General features: G+C 39.2%; 1 protein-coding gene across 12 annotated transcripts in view; it reads left to right on the top strand.

The window, feature by feature from the left end:
- The window catches only part of LOC118256623 (uncharacterized), a 56,220-nt gene that overhangs the window by 13,837 nt on the left and 23,816 nt on the right, over window positions 1–18,567 (top strand). For 6 of the 12 annotated variants that reach the window (XR_007709281.1, XR_004781269.2, XR_007709285.1 and 3 more), the window contains one exon: window positions 15,359–16,682. The exons of 5 other annotated variants lie outside the window; for them this stretch is intronic. Coding sequence is in view for 1 of the 7 variants with exons in the window: in XM_050716311.1 (XP_050572268.1) it covers window positions 15,359–15,467 (109 nt within the window). In the remaining 6 variants the exon portion in view is untranslated. Of the gene's footprint in view, window positions 1–15,358; window positions 16,683–18,567 lie in introns of those variants that run through there. One more of the 12 variants, XR_007709275.1, reaches the window with a different exon arrangement.

The following is an 18,567-nucleotide window of genomic DNA, read 5'->3' as shown; positions in this document are numbered from 1 at the left end:
GGACACATTGGTGTTAGCTTTCTGCTGCCAAGGTCTGCTCTGAGCTAGAAGTGCAATTGCTTAGCAGGCTAATTCTGCAGAAATTTCAAGAATCACAGCACATGGCTCATTTCAAGTCTCACAGCTCATATTTGTAATTGTTCCAGGTTAAGCTGCTTCTCCTGTCATGGGGTTATGAAAGAGGCTTGTTTAGGTCCAGTTTGGTAATGTTCTGTTAGGATACCTATTCTTGAAATTGCCAGAGCCATGCCAGCTTTATGTGGTGTTTTCATACACTGCAAAACTCTTTCTGGCAGGTGTAAACCAGAAAGAAAGGTAAATAACAGTAGTATCCTGCAGGAAAACAACTGAAAGGAACTAGGTGGATATAGAAGTGTGAACCAAGGTGATGCTGCCTGAGAACAGCAAATATCTCCTACTTCGATCCACTGAACCGGTTTTACTGAGTCAGTGTCCACACACTTTGTAGAGTGTAATCATAAGAGATATATGCAGAAAGTTTGAGTAGTAAGGCACTCAGATGAAAAAGCCAGCAATAGGTAATTAAATTATTGAGGGATCTCTCTCCTGAACCCTTAATCTCCTCCGCGCTAGGTCCTGCACAAACATTGGACAAAATAAGTGTAAACCCCAAACATCTGTGGAAATGTAATGTAAAAGACAGATGATGATGATATGCAGAAAGGGAAACACAAAGAAACAATGTTTATTATAAATTACAGTAGCAGGATTATATGGAAGTCTCAACAATGAAATTTCAGTGCCCTTATGATATTTCATGTGAAGGTGCTCTGTGGAAGCAAACAGAGTACATCTGGTTCTCAAACCGTTCAACTATGGCTTCCATGATAGGTCTATGCCATGTCAACAGGGCTAAGCTGGAGCAAGCTACTGAGTATTCTGAAGGAGTATCCCTCTGTGGGAGACAGTAAGCCAGCAGGGGTTTCTGGAGCTGGCATTGTGAGGTAATCCTACGACCCAGCTTAACCCCAAACCACAGACAGAACTGTGGGCCTTCTGGGGAGCCACTGTCATCTTTGTGTGAACTATGCTCTTTCTCTACTCAGCTCTCTGAGGGATATGGTAAGTGTCTTGTGGCTCCTAGCCCTGTGGTTTAAGGGTCAACAAGGTTGCCTGTCTTTGAAATAGTCCATGGAAGACCTTCAAAGTGAAGATGCTTGATATCACAAAGAAGGGAAGTCAGTGGTGTGGTACAGGAAGAAGGGTAACCAGTCAAAATGAAAGACAATGACAAGATGCTGGCAATAGCACACTGGATAGATATGAGCATGTCAAACTGTGCAAGGCCGGAGAGGGGAATTTGCTAGTGACTGACATGAGAGATAAGAACCTTCAGAAGATGTTTAGCTAGCTATGTGGATAGAAAAGTGTAAGTTGTGGGAAAGTTATGTGCAAAGGATATTTAAAATTTAGACCTAGCCTGCCAGTAAAGACATTGGAGAGTGCAGTCAATGATAATTTCTAGGTTATTGATCTGAGTGACTAGGTGGAGGTATCTTAGAAAAGAAGAGTGTGGGAAGCATAGCGGATTTCTGAGAAAGTTAAGAGCATCATCAAATTTATCAGCAAATGGTTTACAGGTGGAAAAATTTATGGGTGATATGGTGATATGAATCAAATACCCATTAAAAGAACTGGACAAATTATTAGTGTATCTAGGTTTATTCTGCTGAATTAACGTCACAGAGTGAGTTTGGTTTTGCTGATTGGGTAGTAAGCATTGGCTCATTCTTTTAGGAATCTCCTTTTAGGAATTATTCTTCATACCCTATGTTATATGGTAGCATCAAGATTATACCAGGGAACTCATCATTACTGGAGGTGTGCTACTATGGCTTATGACTCAGAATTACCTGTTGAACCCATTTAAATCATTGAAGTACAAAGTCTAACTCCGTGTTGACATAATCATAGAGAAAATGCTCTTTCACTTCCACTCAACATCTTTCTGCTCTTTACTCTGTTTCTTCATGTGATTCTCTGAACAGCAGAAGGACAATCCCTTCCACGTCCTTACCAATCCACTGTTTTACCATCAACTTCTATATCCCATCCCAGGCATTGAATGACCTCCCAGTTACCAGCCCGTAATTTGATATGTATAATATTGTTGTTCTTATGCCTAGCAGGCATAGAGAAGAAATCAAGAAATGCTCTCAAATTCATGTAAATTTCCTTTTATACAATTGCAAGTCATACCTTTCATATAAAAAAAACACATTTATTTTGCTTAATCGTTCTTCTGAGGCATTATCCCAGAAGAAATGGTAAGTATAAGAATGGTAATTATAAGAACTTCACGCAATCAGTCCTCATGAGAACGAAATACTCCTGAGCAAACCTATGTTACCTCTAATTCTTACCATAAGGCCACCTCATCTACCTTCTCACCAATTCTATTCACCCAAAAAGCTTTCTGGAGGGTGCATAAACCCTACGTGAAAATACATGAATGTCAACTTGATCTTATCAATTTTTTGTTGTTGTTTTGGCCTTGATGAATGTTACCTTGCAGCTATCCTACACATGCAATGTGAAAGAAAAAAAGGAATGATGAAAGACCAGTCGTCTCTTTCTCAAGTAGCTGACATTTTTAATCTTTCAAGCTTCAAGTGGGTGCTTAGATTTACTTTGAAGAGTTTGTGGTTGCACTGGCTTTGGTTCATTTTGAGTAAGAGAAAGAGATCACAAGATCATGATAATTCTGTTGTGGTTGCCCATGGCTGCATGATTTCTTTGTCGTAACTTGGAGTAATAAAATGCCTTGAAAGCTACTATGAAATCTGCCCAGTAGCTCACAGAACAGTAGATGTTTATGGATAAATGGAGTGTAGTTGTGTGAATGTTGGGCAAGGAAGAAACCATGCAAGAGAGACAGGAGACAATAAAGACATTTTAAGGTGACCAGCAAACAGTGAGGAAAACATCTGTTTTGTTTGTTTGCTTCTTTGTTTGAACAAGTAGTTCTAAGGAGAATTATATTCCATATCCAGAAAATTGTATATCTGCAGGATTATATACAGACTTCAAAATCTGTATGACCTAATAGATGAAAACCTATTAAATCTCTTAACCTCATCTGATCCAAGTTTTACTGAAGCATGATTTGTATTTTGGCTAAAGTATGTCTTTATCTATCACAATCACCAGTCGCAATCTAAGAATATTAAAAGATCTTTTCTGTGTTGTTTTTCCCATGTCGTTCGAATGCCCTTCAGGTTACTCCAGCATGAATAAACCATTAGGCTGCTATTACTACCATGGGTACTCAGGGCATCTTAAAAAGTCACAGTTTGTACTCATATCCTTTGGAAGAGGTGAATGGATTCATATTCTGGGCTGCTTTCAGTGGCTCTATAATAGTGTAACAACTCCCTCAGTGTGAGATATTCCTACCACCAGTCAATGACTAAATAATAAACACATTGTACAAACTTTCTAATTAGTGTTACTATTCTTTATATTTTTTCCCTAATAATAATTTCTTCAAGTCTGGTAAATGAGTACTTGTGTGGATCTATGTATGTATACAAGTATAGAACTCTTCTTGTCTGACAAATGCTTGTCATAATGGAACATAAGCAGGTCAGGCAAAGACTGCTAATCTCAGCTTCTAATTCAGTGATTAATCCTCTCTATTGTTTTTTTTTTTTTAAATGTGATGAAAGGAGTTTGGTATAAACTTACTAAATTCTAACAATGTTTGCTTTGCATCTGCAGAAGGCATCTAGCAACCATCTTCTAACACAGCATACATCTCTAGCAACAGTCTCCCACTAAATTGAATGTTTACAAAATGTTTCATTATAATTTTCTAGGATGAGCACTCCTTATGGACCTTCAGTGGTACTTTCTTCGGGGTTATATTAGTGAACTGATTCATATGCATATTCCTCTGTTTGAAGTTGCAGTAATTCCAGAGCAGTTAATCTCTTCTGTACAGGACTATTCCACTGGCCCTACCAAAGTTACCAGGTGACTTTACATTTCAGTCATGTAAATCAACCCTGGAGACTGCACTTCTCTTATCCAGGAGAATTTCCAGTTCTGTTTATTAGTAACCTGGAGATCCTGCTTTAGCATGTGATTAGTTCAGGACTTTCTTAATATCATTTGCTACATAGATTCAGTTTCTCTATTAAATACAGATTTTTCACTTGTACAGACAGTATTTAGTTACTTTTTCTCATCCTCTATATCTGCCCTTTTCACTGGTAACCAAACATATCAGGTGCTTCCAACAGCTTGAACCAGAAGGATTTTAAAGAAACACATTGGAAAAAGTGTTCGGGTTTCACTGAAGGAATATTAAAGTACAGGGAAGCCAGGTTCCCTGAAATTATAAACTCAAGCCCAAGCAAAAAATACCTATAGTCAAAATCTTACCAACAGTGGGCTGATTGTACTGTATGAGACTAGAGATGGTAAATTGAAAGAAATACTGTATTTTTGTACTTTTAGTATAAAGATGCAGTGACAAGAGAAGCAGAGTTTTTCAGTGGCTGTGTGCTTTGACACAGACAGCCTGGTAATAGTGAAGGAAAGTGATACCAGAGCTGATCAACTTTCTACAGGAGTTGAAAATCCAAACTGATCCGACACAGCAGCTATACATACAGCATCTTGTTTGTGCTTCTCAAGTGAGATATTAATATGAGCATGAATAGCCACAACTCTGTCTCTGCTAATCAGCAGCGCAAATACTCAATAATCCCTGGACAAAGTGGGAAGTACAGCACCAGTTTAATTGCTGGAATAGGGTTGAAAGAAGTGTGGAATAGGGTGAAGGAAGTTCACCTGTGAATCTTCTGAGAAGTTAGGAAAAGTGCAGGCTGCCAGAAATAATTGAATTTTTCATCTGCAATAAAACTCCCCTGCACAAATGTCAAGTCTCATCTTTATCTGTGTGTGCATGTGTAAGCAGGAGAGATAAAAATGACCTTGAAGAGGCTACAGGATATGACTGTGGCTGTTCCTAAACTGAAAACTTTAAGAGAGAAGAGCGGTGCTGCCAGAAGTTGTCTATCTTGTGTGACATTCGTGTACTCAGCAGCTTTGTCACAAGTTGTCCAATCTCAGCATGATTGATGTGTTCTGGAGACTTCTAGCAATTGTGCCCAGGTCTTTACTTCAGCCCAGTATGGATAGCACAGCCTTTCTATCATTTTAGCTAAGGAAAATGCAGCTTGGTGCAGACACACAAGAGTCAGGAATAGTAACTACTATACTTTGCTGTTCCACAGCAAGTCTTTGGCTACCTAGTTCAGCACCCACCCACATTTAGAATTTCAATTTTATGAGAAAGTGCATTCGTACATCTGAACTCGCTGTTTAATTTTCATACAGTTTCATACATAGAGCAGCACAGAACTCTCCAGTACTAAGCAAAAGCCTCCACTATTTTTCTATGTAAGGTTTCAGTCACAGTCAGACAGGGAAGCCAGGGGTAGAAGTCCAATGTGCAGACATGAAAGGCATATCTCCTGTCATCTGTGCTCAGCACAAGATGAAATGTTTGTAGCCTCTTTGCACCTACCCTGACCTTACCAGCTCAGGGGATGGGTAGGGTTGAACAGGGAACAGGTAGTGCCGTTCCTAAACTGCCCAAGTTCTGAGAGCTGCATGTGGCACAGAACTGATTTTGTCCTGTGCTTAATTTGTCCAACATTTATGCTTGGAAAATGGGTTTGCAAATGCTGATTTTTGTAACGATTGTTCTTCTTCAATGTGCTGTAATACCTAGAGCTGTTTTTTAGAAGCATGTGGAGGAAAAGCGTATATAGTGTCTGGGAATTGTATGTCAGATATGAGGTTGCAGTGGGACAAAGTGTTCTCACAGCCCTGTTCTCACAGCAGCAGCACAGTTATTCAGCTTGCTTTTACTTCTAAGCATGCTCCGCATTATGATGCAGAATTTTTCACCATCAACAATTGTGAGATCACACCATTGGTGTCTCTTCTGGGGCTGAGCTAAGAATGCAGATTTTTTTTCAGCATGAGTCAGTGCCATTGTTTGAGAGATGCAGTCTGCCTTTTGAAGTGTCCGTTGTAATCACAGTCTGTCTTTAAAATAGCAGATCTCATGATAAAACATAGTTGGCATCCTGGTGATCTGCTTTTGTTTAATTAGCCAAAATCCTCTGGCTTGCCACTCTTCCCAAATACAGTAGAAAATATTTCTGATGCTATGAACATCTTAAAACCTACTAAAAGAGTAGAGCAAAGAAAAAAAAAAGAAAAAGAAAAAAAAAAGAAAAGACAAAATCTTTTGTGCCTAGGGCATTTCAAGAGTGAGTGAATGTCTTAGTGAATGTATTTTTTTCACACCAGTATTTGTAAGCCAGTCATAAGTGGTCACTCCTGAAGGGCAGCATGTAGGCAGTCAGTTAGGAGACTCAGGAATACTGTATGGGACTCATACAGGAAAAATGGTGACAAAAGAATTTGCTTTTCTTTTCCTATTGTTTTTCTTGAAAAAAAGAAAAAAAAAAGAAAAAAAAAGAAAACACATATAGGAAATATTTTCATTCATTGCAAAAGGCAAAAGATCATCTAGACCAATTTTTAAATTATGTTACCAACATTTTTTTTCAAAATATTTCCTGTAAGAAATGAATTTGATTTTTTTTTCTAATTTTACAGTATTAGCTAGATACTATGCCTTTGCAGTAAGACCTACATGTTAAGTAAACCCATGTAGCTTCCTCATCTCATTATAAAAACAATGCACATATATCTGTTGTGTTTATTTTCCATTTTTCCCTAGAAACACAGATTTATTTTATATTTTCATTCTAAAAGCACTTTCTTCAGATTTTATTTTGACCATATAGATATAACCTTTCTTTGTTAGTCAGCATTGCAAAAACTTCCTTTTCTTCTATGTCTTAATTTTCTTGCCTATATCAACATGAAAGAAATATACCCAAGTATGCAGCACAAATCTATCCAAAGTGGTGTTGTGGTCTTTGTTCATAAAACTATTCTATATATTCCTTTAATTTGTCTATTAATACTTCTTGTGTGCTGACAGCTATACACAATACCTTTCTGATTACTGAACAGGCAGGTAAAGTCTAATTTTAATTATCCTTTCGCAGATTTTTTGACTTCCTCCCAACTGTCTGCACTTTCTTATGAGTAGAGGGAGAAAATCAGGTTGTTTTTAAGCCTTCAACATTTTTGTATTTGCTTCAACTTTAATTAGGAGATACGGGCTGCCTTTCTTACATGACTGTGAGCAAGCTGCTTTGCATCTTGTTTTTAATCGTTGTCGATATGAAGTTTTTTGTAACTTAGTCCTTACCCACAAAATCTCTGTAAAGTACTTAGGTTTAAGGGACCTGAAGGTTCTGACAAACACAGAGTTCAGGTTTTCCAGCAATGCCTAGTACTGGGCTTCCAGATGTAAGCTCCACTTTTCCAGCATACTTTCACTGGCTGTCTGTGTTATGAACGTGAAGACACAGTTACGTTCTTCTCAGCATGACAAATGTTTATTTTGCCTTGATAAATAGCCTTAGTTTCTGATTCTTCACAGCTATTTACAAATTAATTTTCTATTTATACCAAAGAAACCCTGCTACACTGGAACAGCCAGGATTTAGAAATGCTCTAAATGTCAAACTTCAGCAATTTCTTTTTCCAGTCAAATTCACTGGACAAGAGAGCAGCAAATGATTTAGCATGGGTTACCAAGAAAGCTAGCTAATTGATCTAGAGGGAAGTCGTCACACTTTCCAGTTTTTGTGGGCCTTTTTTCTGACCAATGACCAAGTTCTTTCTCCTTTTTCAGTGAGACAGTTTATCTGAAAAAGTACCTTGATCATTATGCCCTGAAGTGTTTGAAATCTGTTGCAGTACAAGAAAAAAATAACAGCAACTTTTATGCCTGAGTGTAATTTGTTTTGGCAACATAGCACAAATGCACATTCCAGCAGCTTAACTGTATCGAAAGGATAAACTTGTTAATGGAACTACTTTGCTGTAGTCTTGCCAATTGACTCTTGATATAATGAGCACCATTCAGTTAACTGCTAACTGCAACTGGGTGAATTTGCTCAGACTGTGTCATAGTTCAGTGTAGTGTTGTTAGGTGAAAGAAGCAGCCTTCCTTACTCATCAGTGTAATTGGAAAAAAAAATGTGGGAACACCTTTCAATGGCTTTAAACATTCCATGGAATAGCAAAATCATCCCTGCTGTCCAAAGAGATAATCAGGAAAAACATGATTGAAATAAATGAGACTCATTAGCTTCTTACTTTTTTGAAAGATATTTTGTATCTTTCAAAAGAATAGGTGAGTGATTTAATGAAAATACAATTTACACAAAGATCTTGACAAGGAAGATTTTCACAGTCACTCTGATAGCATCCTTGCATCTTTCATAGTTTGGACTGATTTCAAGGAACCACCGCTCTCTTGAAGAGTAACACATAAGGTTCAAGCAAAGGACAAATATTGGAAACCAGGGACAGCAGAATAGTTCCTAGTTCCAGCTCTTCTGTTTCTGTATAAGAGAGTCTTTGGAGAAAGTCTGGACTGAAGGTAGAGAAATACGAGAAAATGAGAAGAACAGCCAAGTTGTGTCTCAGTTGTGTCTCAATTCAAATTGCAGCTCACAGAAAGTCAGAATATGCTTTGCATTCTAATAGGAAAGCTTAGAGAGGAGAGGTGGCCTGAAAGAATATATCAGAATGACTGAAAGCAACAGGGCACTAAGTGATAGGGGAGAGGAGAAAAAATAGCTCCAAAGAAGGAGCCATTGAAGTTTGAAGAGATTAAGAATACTTGTAATTCCACAAGAAAAAAATAATAATTTGGAAGTTACCTGACCCAAAGCCCAAGCCTTGTTCCTTGCACCTGAAGGTGGCAGGCAAGGTGTCTCACTGGGAATAGCCTAGTGTGCATAAGTAAATATTGGAAAGGGAGATTTTAAACAAATCTCATCTTCCTTTGTAACATTCCTTTATAACAAAATCTTTATAACATAGACTCTTGCGTTCTCATAATCTCTAAGCACATCTTCCTTTCCAAGCATTTTTTCATTTTTAATACAGGTCTATCTTTTTTTCCAATATATTTTTCATTTGCTGTCAAATAGCTTACTGATTTATTTTTTTTTTGATACATTTTTTCCTCAGCTCCTCATCTGAGCAGATACGTGTACTTGCTAAGTGTCGCTGCTGTCAACATTTAGAAACAGGGACAATGGCTTGGTTAAAGTCCAGCTGTCATTAGAAAAATCTTTCTAAAAAGAGCTCTGTGGGATTTTATTTTCATTCCATCTGCCCTTCTTCATGACTTCAAATATACCAGTATTTCTAAAAGCCAAGCTAAGTTCCTTCTAGGCCAGTCATGATCTCCAGTGACAAAAGTCAAAAAGGAAAGCTTTAGATGATAGCTTTATTGATGATATATGAGGCAGAGCAGAATTCGGTGCTTTCTATAGCTGTGTTAGTTATGCATTGTTGACAATTAAATACTTTCTTTTTTTTTCTGTAAAGAAAGCTAACACAGTACTTAAGGGTGATTTCTTATCCCTTGTAAAGTTTTTGCGTATTGGTGAGCAGTTATCATAGCACATCAGCAGTGGATGACCTTGTAAAAAGGATTTGTAAGGATGTTAAAGGAACAGACTTGCGTGATTGTATATGTAAGCTCAGAGTATGTGTCTGAAATTTGAGCAAGAGGTATGGAGACTGGTATTTCAAACTGGTCAGTGAGAATCAGCCCTTAGATACTGAAAAGGGGATGATGAATAAGGAAGAAACTGTTTAAAGGAAGAAAAACCTATCACATCAGACAAAAGAGGAAACTGTTGGAATAAATCTATAGGATGGGATGGGATGGCCGGCATACTGTCTGGATCTAAACAAAGCTAAAATCTGACTCATACAGGGCTGATGACTCCACAGGTAGTTAGGAAGTGATGACCTAGGGGAAGATGATGAAAACTCCAGTGGATTGCCTGGGAAGGGAGCGAAGAGCAAAGAAGCTCTTTTGAGCAAGACTGTACGTGGGTTCTATAGCTTCTTCAGGACTTGCACCAGGCAAATGTCTGGGATAGAACTGGGGGGTTCTCCAGTGCCCAGAGATCAGGGGCTTGTAAAGCAAGGTTCTTGCAATTGCAGTCTAGGAATTAGCTTCTGAATGGATCCATGGGATACGCTTTATGATTGGTGTTAACAGAGCATGGCAGAAACTTGTAGCTGTTAGAAAGTTTCAAATCAAAATCTTCCACTGCAGTTCAGAAAGCAAAGAACCATGGCAACTGACAGCATTCCCACAATTTTCCAGTTCCACAAAGCATATTTGCCATAGGTTCCAGACTTCAGGAGGCACCAGAACCCATCCTAGGATATCACACAATTCTGTTTGAAACCTGGCATCGTCCAGAGCAGTCAGTGATTTTCTGTCTCAAGGTGATGGGATCCCTCACATTGCTTCTGAGCTATTAGCTAGTCAGTAAATAGGACACACATCACTTACGTATGGCCTTAGCTAGACACTAATAAACATGCCACACTTCAGATCTTCAGAAGATCAAGCCTGTGTGCAGTGGAGCAATGCTACTGATACTCTCTGCTACTGATACTGAAGAAATTGTATTTTGAATAGAAGACTATTGAGTTGGACATAATATATACAAAGAGATACATAAAAATGTGATCTGGAAGATAAAATAGCTCTGTTCTGATACCACAACTAAGCTGCAAGTGATAGCAAGTGGAGTTTTACTTTGTGCAGGCGGTAAGATGCCTCATTGTTTGTCTTTGGCATACAAAAGAAAGAGATTTCTTGTCCACAGAGAAAAGAATTATCTTTAATTATGTCAAATTTATTTACTGTTGAAGAAAATGATCATTTTGTTCTTTCCTCAGAGGCTGTGGCTGTCCTACTTGGTGAATGCGGTAGCTTCATCAGCCCCAAAGTTATGAATGAGAGCAGATGTGATAAAGTCTTTTGGGCACTGTCAGTGGTTCATGCTTTAGAGAAGGACTTCACAAGGGGATAATATTCCAATTTAAGCTTTCAGTGTAAAATTACAGTATTGTTCTATTTCAGGATTGATGAGCATTTCAGGATAAGCACTGAGCACTAGTCTGAAAAAAAAATAAATCTCGTAAACATGGAAGAGCTTAACTAGATTTCCCCAAACAGACCACATAAAAAATTTTCAGCAGGGCCCACATTTGGAGGTCCTGCTGAAACCCCTCAGATGCTTCTAGGGTAGCCATGAAGGGGATGATTCAGATAATACAGTGCATTCCAAACAAGAATTTTAAGATCAAATATTTTCTTGAAATTTATGAGACTCATTTGGAGCTCTGAAGAGACTTGCACTTCTGTTGTCTCCAAGTTTATACAATCCATATCCATTGATGTTTGTCTTAAATACAGAAGCCCTCCCATATAAATAAGGCGAATTATTGCCGTCAATGAGGATGACACAGCACCATAAATGTTATCCCTATGGCTTCAGTAGGACATTTTATGGATTAGACTGCTTCTCAGTGCATGCATGGGATTCCTATATCCTTTTAGTGCAGTTCTTTGGAGCACATTGAAGAAATATCTGTGTCAGTTACTTCTGAAATTTGATTTTCCCTGCACTGTGAAGAATGTTGTATCAGGTTGGGTATATCAATCACTGAAGCTGTGTTGAGTAGGCATGTCCAGACACTTTGCTAAAGCAAACCTTGAAGGCTATATTTCATTTTGTTCCAGGGCTGAACTGAGTCTTTTCTTTGGGCCTGGTGTCTTTGAACTGTTTTCTGTCTTCACGCATGATGTTTCTAGGGATGGAGTCCTTACCTGTGATACTCTGCTGGGAAGGAAACCATATATTCAAGGTCACGACTGCAGTCTGAGTGTTTAGAGTTGATTGAGCACTGATAGTCTCCACTGATAGTGGAGGAGATCTTACCTTCCAAAACTCCTAAGAGCTCTGCTCATGAGTTTTTAGCTGTAGGAATGAACACCAGTTCTGGGTCTTCATTTTCTAGGCCTGATAAGTTATTGCTAACCAACACAATTACGGAAGAAATTGCACAGCCTTAGGAGACTTTTAAGAGTCTGTTTTTCACTGCCATGACTGGCAGTAATGTTACTGTTAACACAGTGAAATGATATAGCAGTACCTTAATCTCAGTGTAAGTGTTTGATACTAGAAGGTGACTTTAATTTGCCAAATGATAGTTCTATAAAGCGAAGTTCTGGGGATAACTACCACTTCCATCTTTCAAATATCTGAAGTATAATTAGACAAATCTTAAGTACTTCTGAGCACTCTTTCCCAGTATGACAGCCCTGATCCCATGTAAGAACACAACTAATGCAAGCCCCTACATATTGCCCTTGCAAAGTGAATAAAGTTGGCAGAAACATCAAATAATGATACTCATCTCTTGAAGCATCTTTTGGCTGTAGATTGTCAGAGCCTTTCCAAGTATTGTTGCAGCATATTAAATTACAGCTGATAAGTGCAGGTACCCTCTCCTTTTTCTCTTTCTTACTGCTCTGGCACTGGCATTAACTGACTCACCCCAGGAAATCTGTTGCAGCCAGAAATCAAAGCCCCTTTCTGTTTACCCTCTAGTGGAAGAGGGCTTTGTTTAAAGTACTTTATTGTTTTTAGAAAAGCTTGGAGCTCTTGATGCCTCTGTTTGGGGAGGCTGACACAGAACAGAGACTGTTTTGTCTTCCATCAGGTTCCACTTTCTATTCTGGAGCAGGATGGGAAACCACAGACCAGCTAATACTAGGAATACCTACATACAAATTCAGGAAATAACGTATAATCAGAGTCATGTCCTCCCATTGCATGTAGGCATCTGCATAGATCTTTTATCCTTACAGGCTTCTCTGCATTCCAGAAAACTCCTAGGAGTGCTTCAAGGTTTCTGAGAAACACTTGCAGAAGGGTTGTATCTCATGACTCCTGCAATGCACATCAAACCCCTCCATCAGCTGTTAATACAAGTTTCAGTTCTTTGTCCTGAAGTTTTCTGAAAGCCATATGTATACACATATATTTAAACAGTAGGTAAAGACCAAGGGGTTGATTTTCAGACACTCATCAAATTCTTTTCCAATGGACCCTGAGGAGTAAGATGGTGGGGAGCTACATGGTAAAAATAGAAGTAAACCTTGAAAAAATTCAACTTTTACTTCAAAAGTAAGAATGTGCATTAGATTTCAACAGTTTACAGTGCTAATTCTCATCTCTACTTGATTCCTAGTTTATTTCTGTCTTCTGCTTTTTTTCCTGAGTGGAATGACCTTCATCAACATTGCCTTGTCCCCACCTCATTTAGCAGTTCTGACTATAGCCCAGAGAGTCAGAGCATGCTTACAATACTAGTATCTCAGAGCAAAAGCCTGTTTTGTCCTTAAACAGCTACAGAAAGCTTCAGAAGTTTCAGAGAATGAAACACTGTTTAGAAATTGCTTCAATTCCTTTAGCATATACTGTTCCCAAGCAAGATTGTCACTGCTGTCACACAGTAGAGCTAACAGGAGCTTTGCCTGTAAGATATCTTGAGCTTTTCAATACCCTTTCCCTTCCTTGAAAAGCTCAGATGTGTAGGTTCTTCTAGGAGAAATTCAGAACCATCCATAAGCTGCAGGAATGATAAACTCGCAACCAACTCCAAACTTTGGGCAGAATTTGCTGCTCCAGCTGGATGTTAGATTCTATGGGGCCCAATGAGATTCATCCCAGGGTACTCAAAGACCTAGCATATGTCCTTGTGAGACCTCTCTCAATTATTTTTCAATGGTCTTAGGGATCTGAAGTGGTCCCAGTTGGCTGGAAGCTGGCAAACTGTCCCACTTTTCAAGAAGGGCAAATAAGAAGACACTGGTAATTACAGGCTTGCCATTCTCACAGGTAAAAGTATGGAAAAGATTATTCTGGGAGTTACTGAAGAACACCTGAAAGACAACTCATTCATTAGTAATAGCCAGCATGGTTTCATGAAAAGGAAGTTCTGTTTAATTAACTTAATTTCTTTTTATGACAAGGTCACCCATCTAGTTGACCAAGGGAAACTACTTGATAGTCTTTTTGGATTTCAGCAAAGCTTTTGATGTTGTTTTTCATAGTATCCTTCTGGACAAAATGTCCAGCATACAGCTAAATAAATACATAATGAGATAGGTAAACAATTGGCTGATGGGTCAGGCTTAAAGGATTCTGGTAAATGGGGTTGCATCAGGCTGGTGGCCAGTCACTAGTGGGGTTTCACAGGGCTCCATTTTAGGGTCAGTTCTCTGCAATGTTTTCATAAAAGATCTGTATGCATACTTGAATGCATACTAAGTAAGTTTGTGGATGACATTAAATTAGGAGGAGCTGTTGAGTCCCTTGTGGGTAGAGAGGCCTTGCAGAGAGATCTTGACAAATCAGAGCTGGGCAACCACCACCAATATGAAGTTTAACAAGAGCCAGTGCTGGATTCTGCATCTGGGAAGGGGGCAACCCAGGCTGTAAATACAGACCGGGGGGCAAGAGGGTGGAGATCAGCCCCTTGGAAAGGGATCTGGGGCTTCTAGTCAACAGCAAGTTGAACATGAGCCAGCAGTGTGCCCTGGCAGCCAGGACGGCCAACCGCACCCTGCGGTGCATCAGGCACTGCATTGCTAGCTGGCCAAGGGAAGGGATTGTCCTGCTCTGCTCTGTGCTGGTGCAGCCTCACCTCCAGTACTGTGTGTGGTTTGGGTGTCACAGTATAGGAAGGACATAAAACTGTTAGAGAATGTCCAAAGGAGGGATACAGAGATGGTGAAGCGTGTAGAGGGCAAGACATGTGAGGAGTGGTTGAGGCCGCTGGGTTTGTTTAGCCCAGAGCAGAGCAGGCTGAGGGGAGGCCTCATGGCGGCCTGCAGCTCCCTCACGAGGGGAGCGGAGGGGCAGGCGCTGAGCTCTGCTCTCTGGGGACAGCGACAGGACCCGAGGGAACGGCATGGAGCTGGGACAGGGGAGGGTCGGGCTTGGTCTTAGGGAAAGGTTCTGCACAGAGACAGTGGTCGGGCACTGGGACAGGCCCCCCAGGGCAGTGGTCACGGCACCAAGCTGCCATTGTTCAAGAATCATTTGGGCAACACTCTCAGACACATGGTCTGTTTTTTGGGTGGTCCTGTGTGGAGCCAGGAGTTGGACTCTATGATCCTTGTGGGTCCCTTCCAACTCAAGATGTTTTATGATTATAAGATTCCATAAAAGGGTACATAATTTCTGTTGTACAGAAACACTACAATATATTATTAATTATGCTTAGTATGGTGTAGTCACAATATCAGAACATTTTTTTTTCTGCTTTTTTTCTGTAGGATATCTAGAGCTTTATCCAAGTTTGTTCTGCATCTGAACTGGCAAAGAACTGATCCTGAGGGTTCTAGTAACTTCACCTTTGGAAAAATGTTCCTTTTGGAAACCTGAAAATAATAATTTGCTTAGAAATTCCAAGACAAAGTCAAGTGAAAGTCATGAGTAAAAGGGAAGAGAGAAGAAAGAAATCTTGTGGTAAGGTCTCCTGGGAAAGACTTGTTCCAGCCACTGAAAGCAAACACTGTTTTAATGTGTAATGACACGTTTCCTTTCCTTTGGTCTGGCTTCCCACTAGTAAAAGTTTCAGTGCAGCTGAGTGGTAAGGAAAAGAAACTGATTTTCTCAGAGCAATGTTTCTTGGCTTTTTGTTTTAGTTTCATACTAGACATGTGCACAGAAATACACAAGTAGGATCTCACCAGTGCCACAGAAATGGAAATATCTTCTATCCACCTGCTTTTCCAGTGATCTCAAAGTCTTCTACTGCTGAAGACAGAAGAATTTTCCCATTTTCTGAATGCAGAGATAGCCAAACCTAAAATACATGAATCAGAAAATGGTATTTGAAACAACATAAAGCTCCCACATGTCTTGGTCCTGGTTCTGCTCTGTGCACATATTTTCTACTGTTTGTTCTGTTAGAGCTGCCAAAGGGCTAAATCCAATACTCCACCCCCAAACCACACAGCACGACCAATGCTTCATCTCAGAACTGTGTGTGTGCTTCTCTTTCCCCACTTCAACACCTTTAAACTCATTGCAGGCATAACTAGAACTACCTAACCATACAGCAGTGATGAACACTAATGTTTATCCATAATGAGAAATATTAGTGCACTAATATGGAAAAGGACAAGCATTGCAGGAAAAACCGTTAAACTTGACAAACCACAATAGTAAGGTTGACTCTCTTCTCAGAGAGCTGGGAAGATGCCAGGGAGAAATGCTAAAAAAGCACTAGGTTCTTTGATCAGGTATTCCACCTGAGAGCAGCTAAGGACTTTTACACAAATGGTGTATGCATCCAGGTACATCAGAGGTCAAGAGGTACTTGGCATTGTCAAGACTGCAGCTTCAGCTGTGAGTGCTATCAGAAGTCTGTGCAAAGTCCCAATAGGAGGTGTGTGGCCTCACTGTACCACATCCTACTTGAATGTATTGAGAAGATGATTAAGAAGCTCATGATGAGATGCAAAAGACAATTAAAAAAAAACAAAATAGCAGGCTGGGAAGGAGGGATCAGCAACAAAAGTTTAAAAGTTTTAAATGTTGAAGTACTTGACAAGGAAATCCTTTGAAACTGATTAATAAATGTAATGTAATCTATTTTCTCCTTATTTTTCTCAGGAATGGATTGTTTGTTTGGTTGGTTTGGTTTGTTTTTTTGCCAAAACTGGAAGCAAACCAGATTAACAAAGCAACATTCCTTGAATGGTTAACATTTGGGGAAAAAAAAAAAAAAAAAGTGAAGGTGTGCAATGATGTTATTGTAACAACTTAATATTGCCAGTTGCCTTGTTTATGGTAAATTTCATTTAATTCTTCATTCCACAGAGAAGAGGCAGTAATTAAGTAATTGATTTCTGGTTCTTAGAAAATTTGATACTTTTATCTTGAAGGTTATTTATTGGTCATGTGAAAATTAAGCTTTGGATGTGGTATGACCTTTGCATTTCTTATAACAGCCAGGTAATCCAAAGTTATTAATAATGTAGTATTTGGAAATGCTGTTCTAGTTCTGGGCCGACAAGTGGCATGCACTCTGTTATCAGTTGGCTCTCTCCTGCATACCTTCTTAGGGAAGTAAATAGCTGGCACACTTTGAGACCTCTGGTTAAGATAATCTGGGGACAAGTATGAGGGAACTGGAGGTGTTGGAGATAGACAGACACAATATCTAGCAAATACTTGCCTACGCTATTTGTGGCCCTAAGTTTTGCTTTATAATGATAATAATAATAATAATTATTATTATTATTAAGCAAAATATTAACCCTGTTAAGAATTTTAGATAAGAAGTTAAAGGAAAAATTTAAGTGCAATTTCTTTTGCAGCTGATAATTCTAAAACCTAAACCATCTCCTCTAACAGTGTGACTCAGAGAAGGGAGAGGAGAGAAAGTAAGCCAAAGAGATAGTGACATTTGCTGCTAGACACTTAGAAAGCAGAACTGGATCTTGGTAGGTGCTCCAGTGAATGGCCTTCTTCTGTAAAATACAAAAGATCAAGAGTGTAAGTCACCAAAATGTTTTTAAAATCTAACCCAGGTTCCTTCCATTTGCACTATACTGTGCAAAATCAAGGCTATCCACTGCTATGAAGGACACAACTGTCTGTCCTTCAACTAGAGAAGTACATGTGGTTTTTATACAATAAATTTGTTCAGAGCTGAGCTTAGCATCATGGCCTCTCTCCTGCTCCACATACCAGATACATCTGGTTGACCTTGTCAGTGCTTTCTTAATCACTGATACCTCTACATGTGGTCCTTAGTGAGATAACGGTTATAATAAGGTGTTGCAGCCAGGACAGAAAGAGGGAAGATGTCGGTAGCCCATAGCAGCTTTGACATAAATGATCCCTGCCAGAGGCACACTCTAGAACAGCATGCAGTCCCTGTCCCACTATGTCACATGTTGGCCCCTGTTTTTAAAGAAAACACTCCCCTTCGTGTTTCCTAGCATGCATCTATCTGTCAATATCAAACAGAAAGTCACCTGTGAAGTCTGCATTCGTCATACAGTGAACAGCTAGTTTTCTAAAATGTTGACTCATTCCTTTCTTCTCTCAGACATAGCAGTAGATCTACAACTTGCAGTAAGACCAGCGTCTGACTTTGTGATGTCAATTGTACATTAGTTTTAGTTCCTATATTAGATATGAGCTTCAAGTGCCATGTTACCCACAGGTTTTATTTGTGACTCCCGAAGCCTGAATGTGATACAACTAAAGTACAGCTACTGAGTGAAAAATGAATACCTCAACTTGTTCTGCTACAGGTTTTAAACCCAAATCAGTAAGATTATTCTAAAATGATGGAAATATATCACTACGGATAGATCTCATGTCTTTTTTGCTGTTGTTGTTGTTAAAGTGACTTTTTAAAAATAACTGAGGTGAAAATAAAGCTAGATTATCTCTTCATAAAAACTTAAATGCATGTATTATCAAATACTGAAAGATGATTTTATGCACACCTATTTGCCTTGTC

This window comes from Cygnus atratus, chromosome Z (genome assembly GCF_013377495.2).
Source record: "Cygnus atratus isolate AKBS03 ecotype Queensland, Australia chromosome Z, CAtr_DNAZoo_HiC_assembly, whole genome shotgun sequence".
In the NCBI taxonomy this organism is placed as follows: Eukaryota; Metazoa; Chordata; class Aves; order Anseriformes; family Anatidae; genus Cygnus; species Cygnus atratus.
This window is presented reverse-complemented; position numbering and strand designations above follow the sequence as displayed.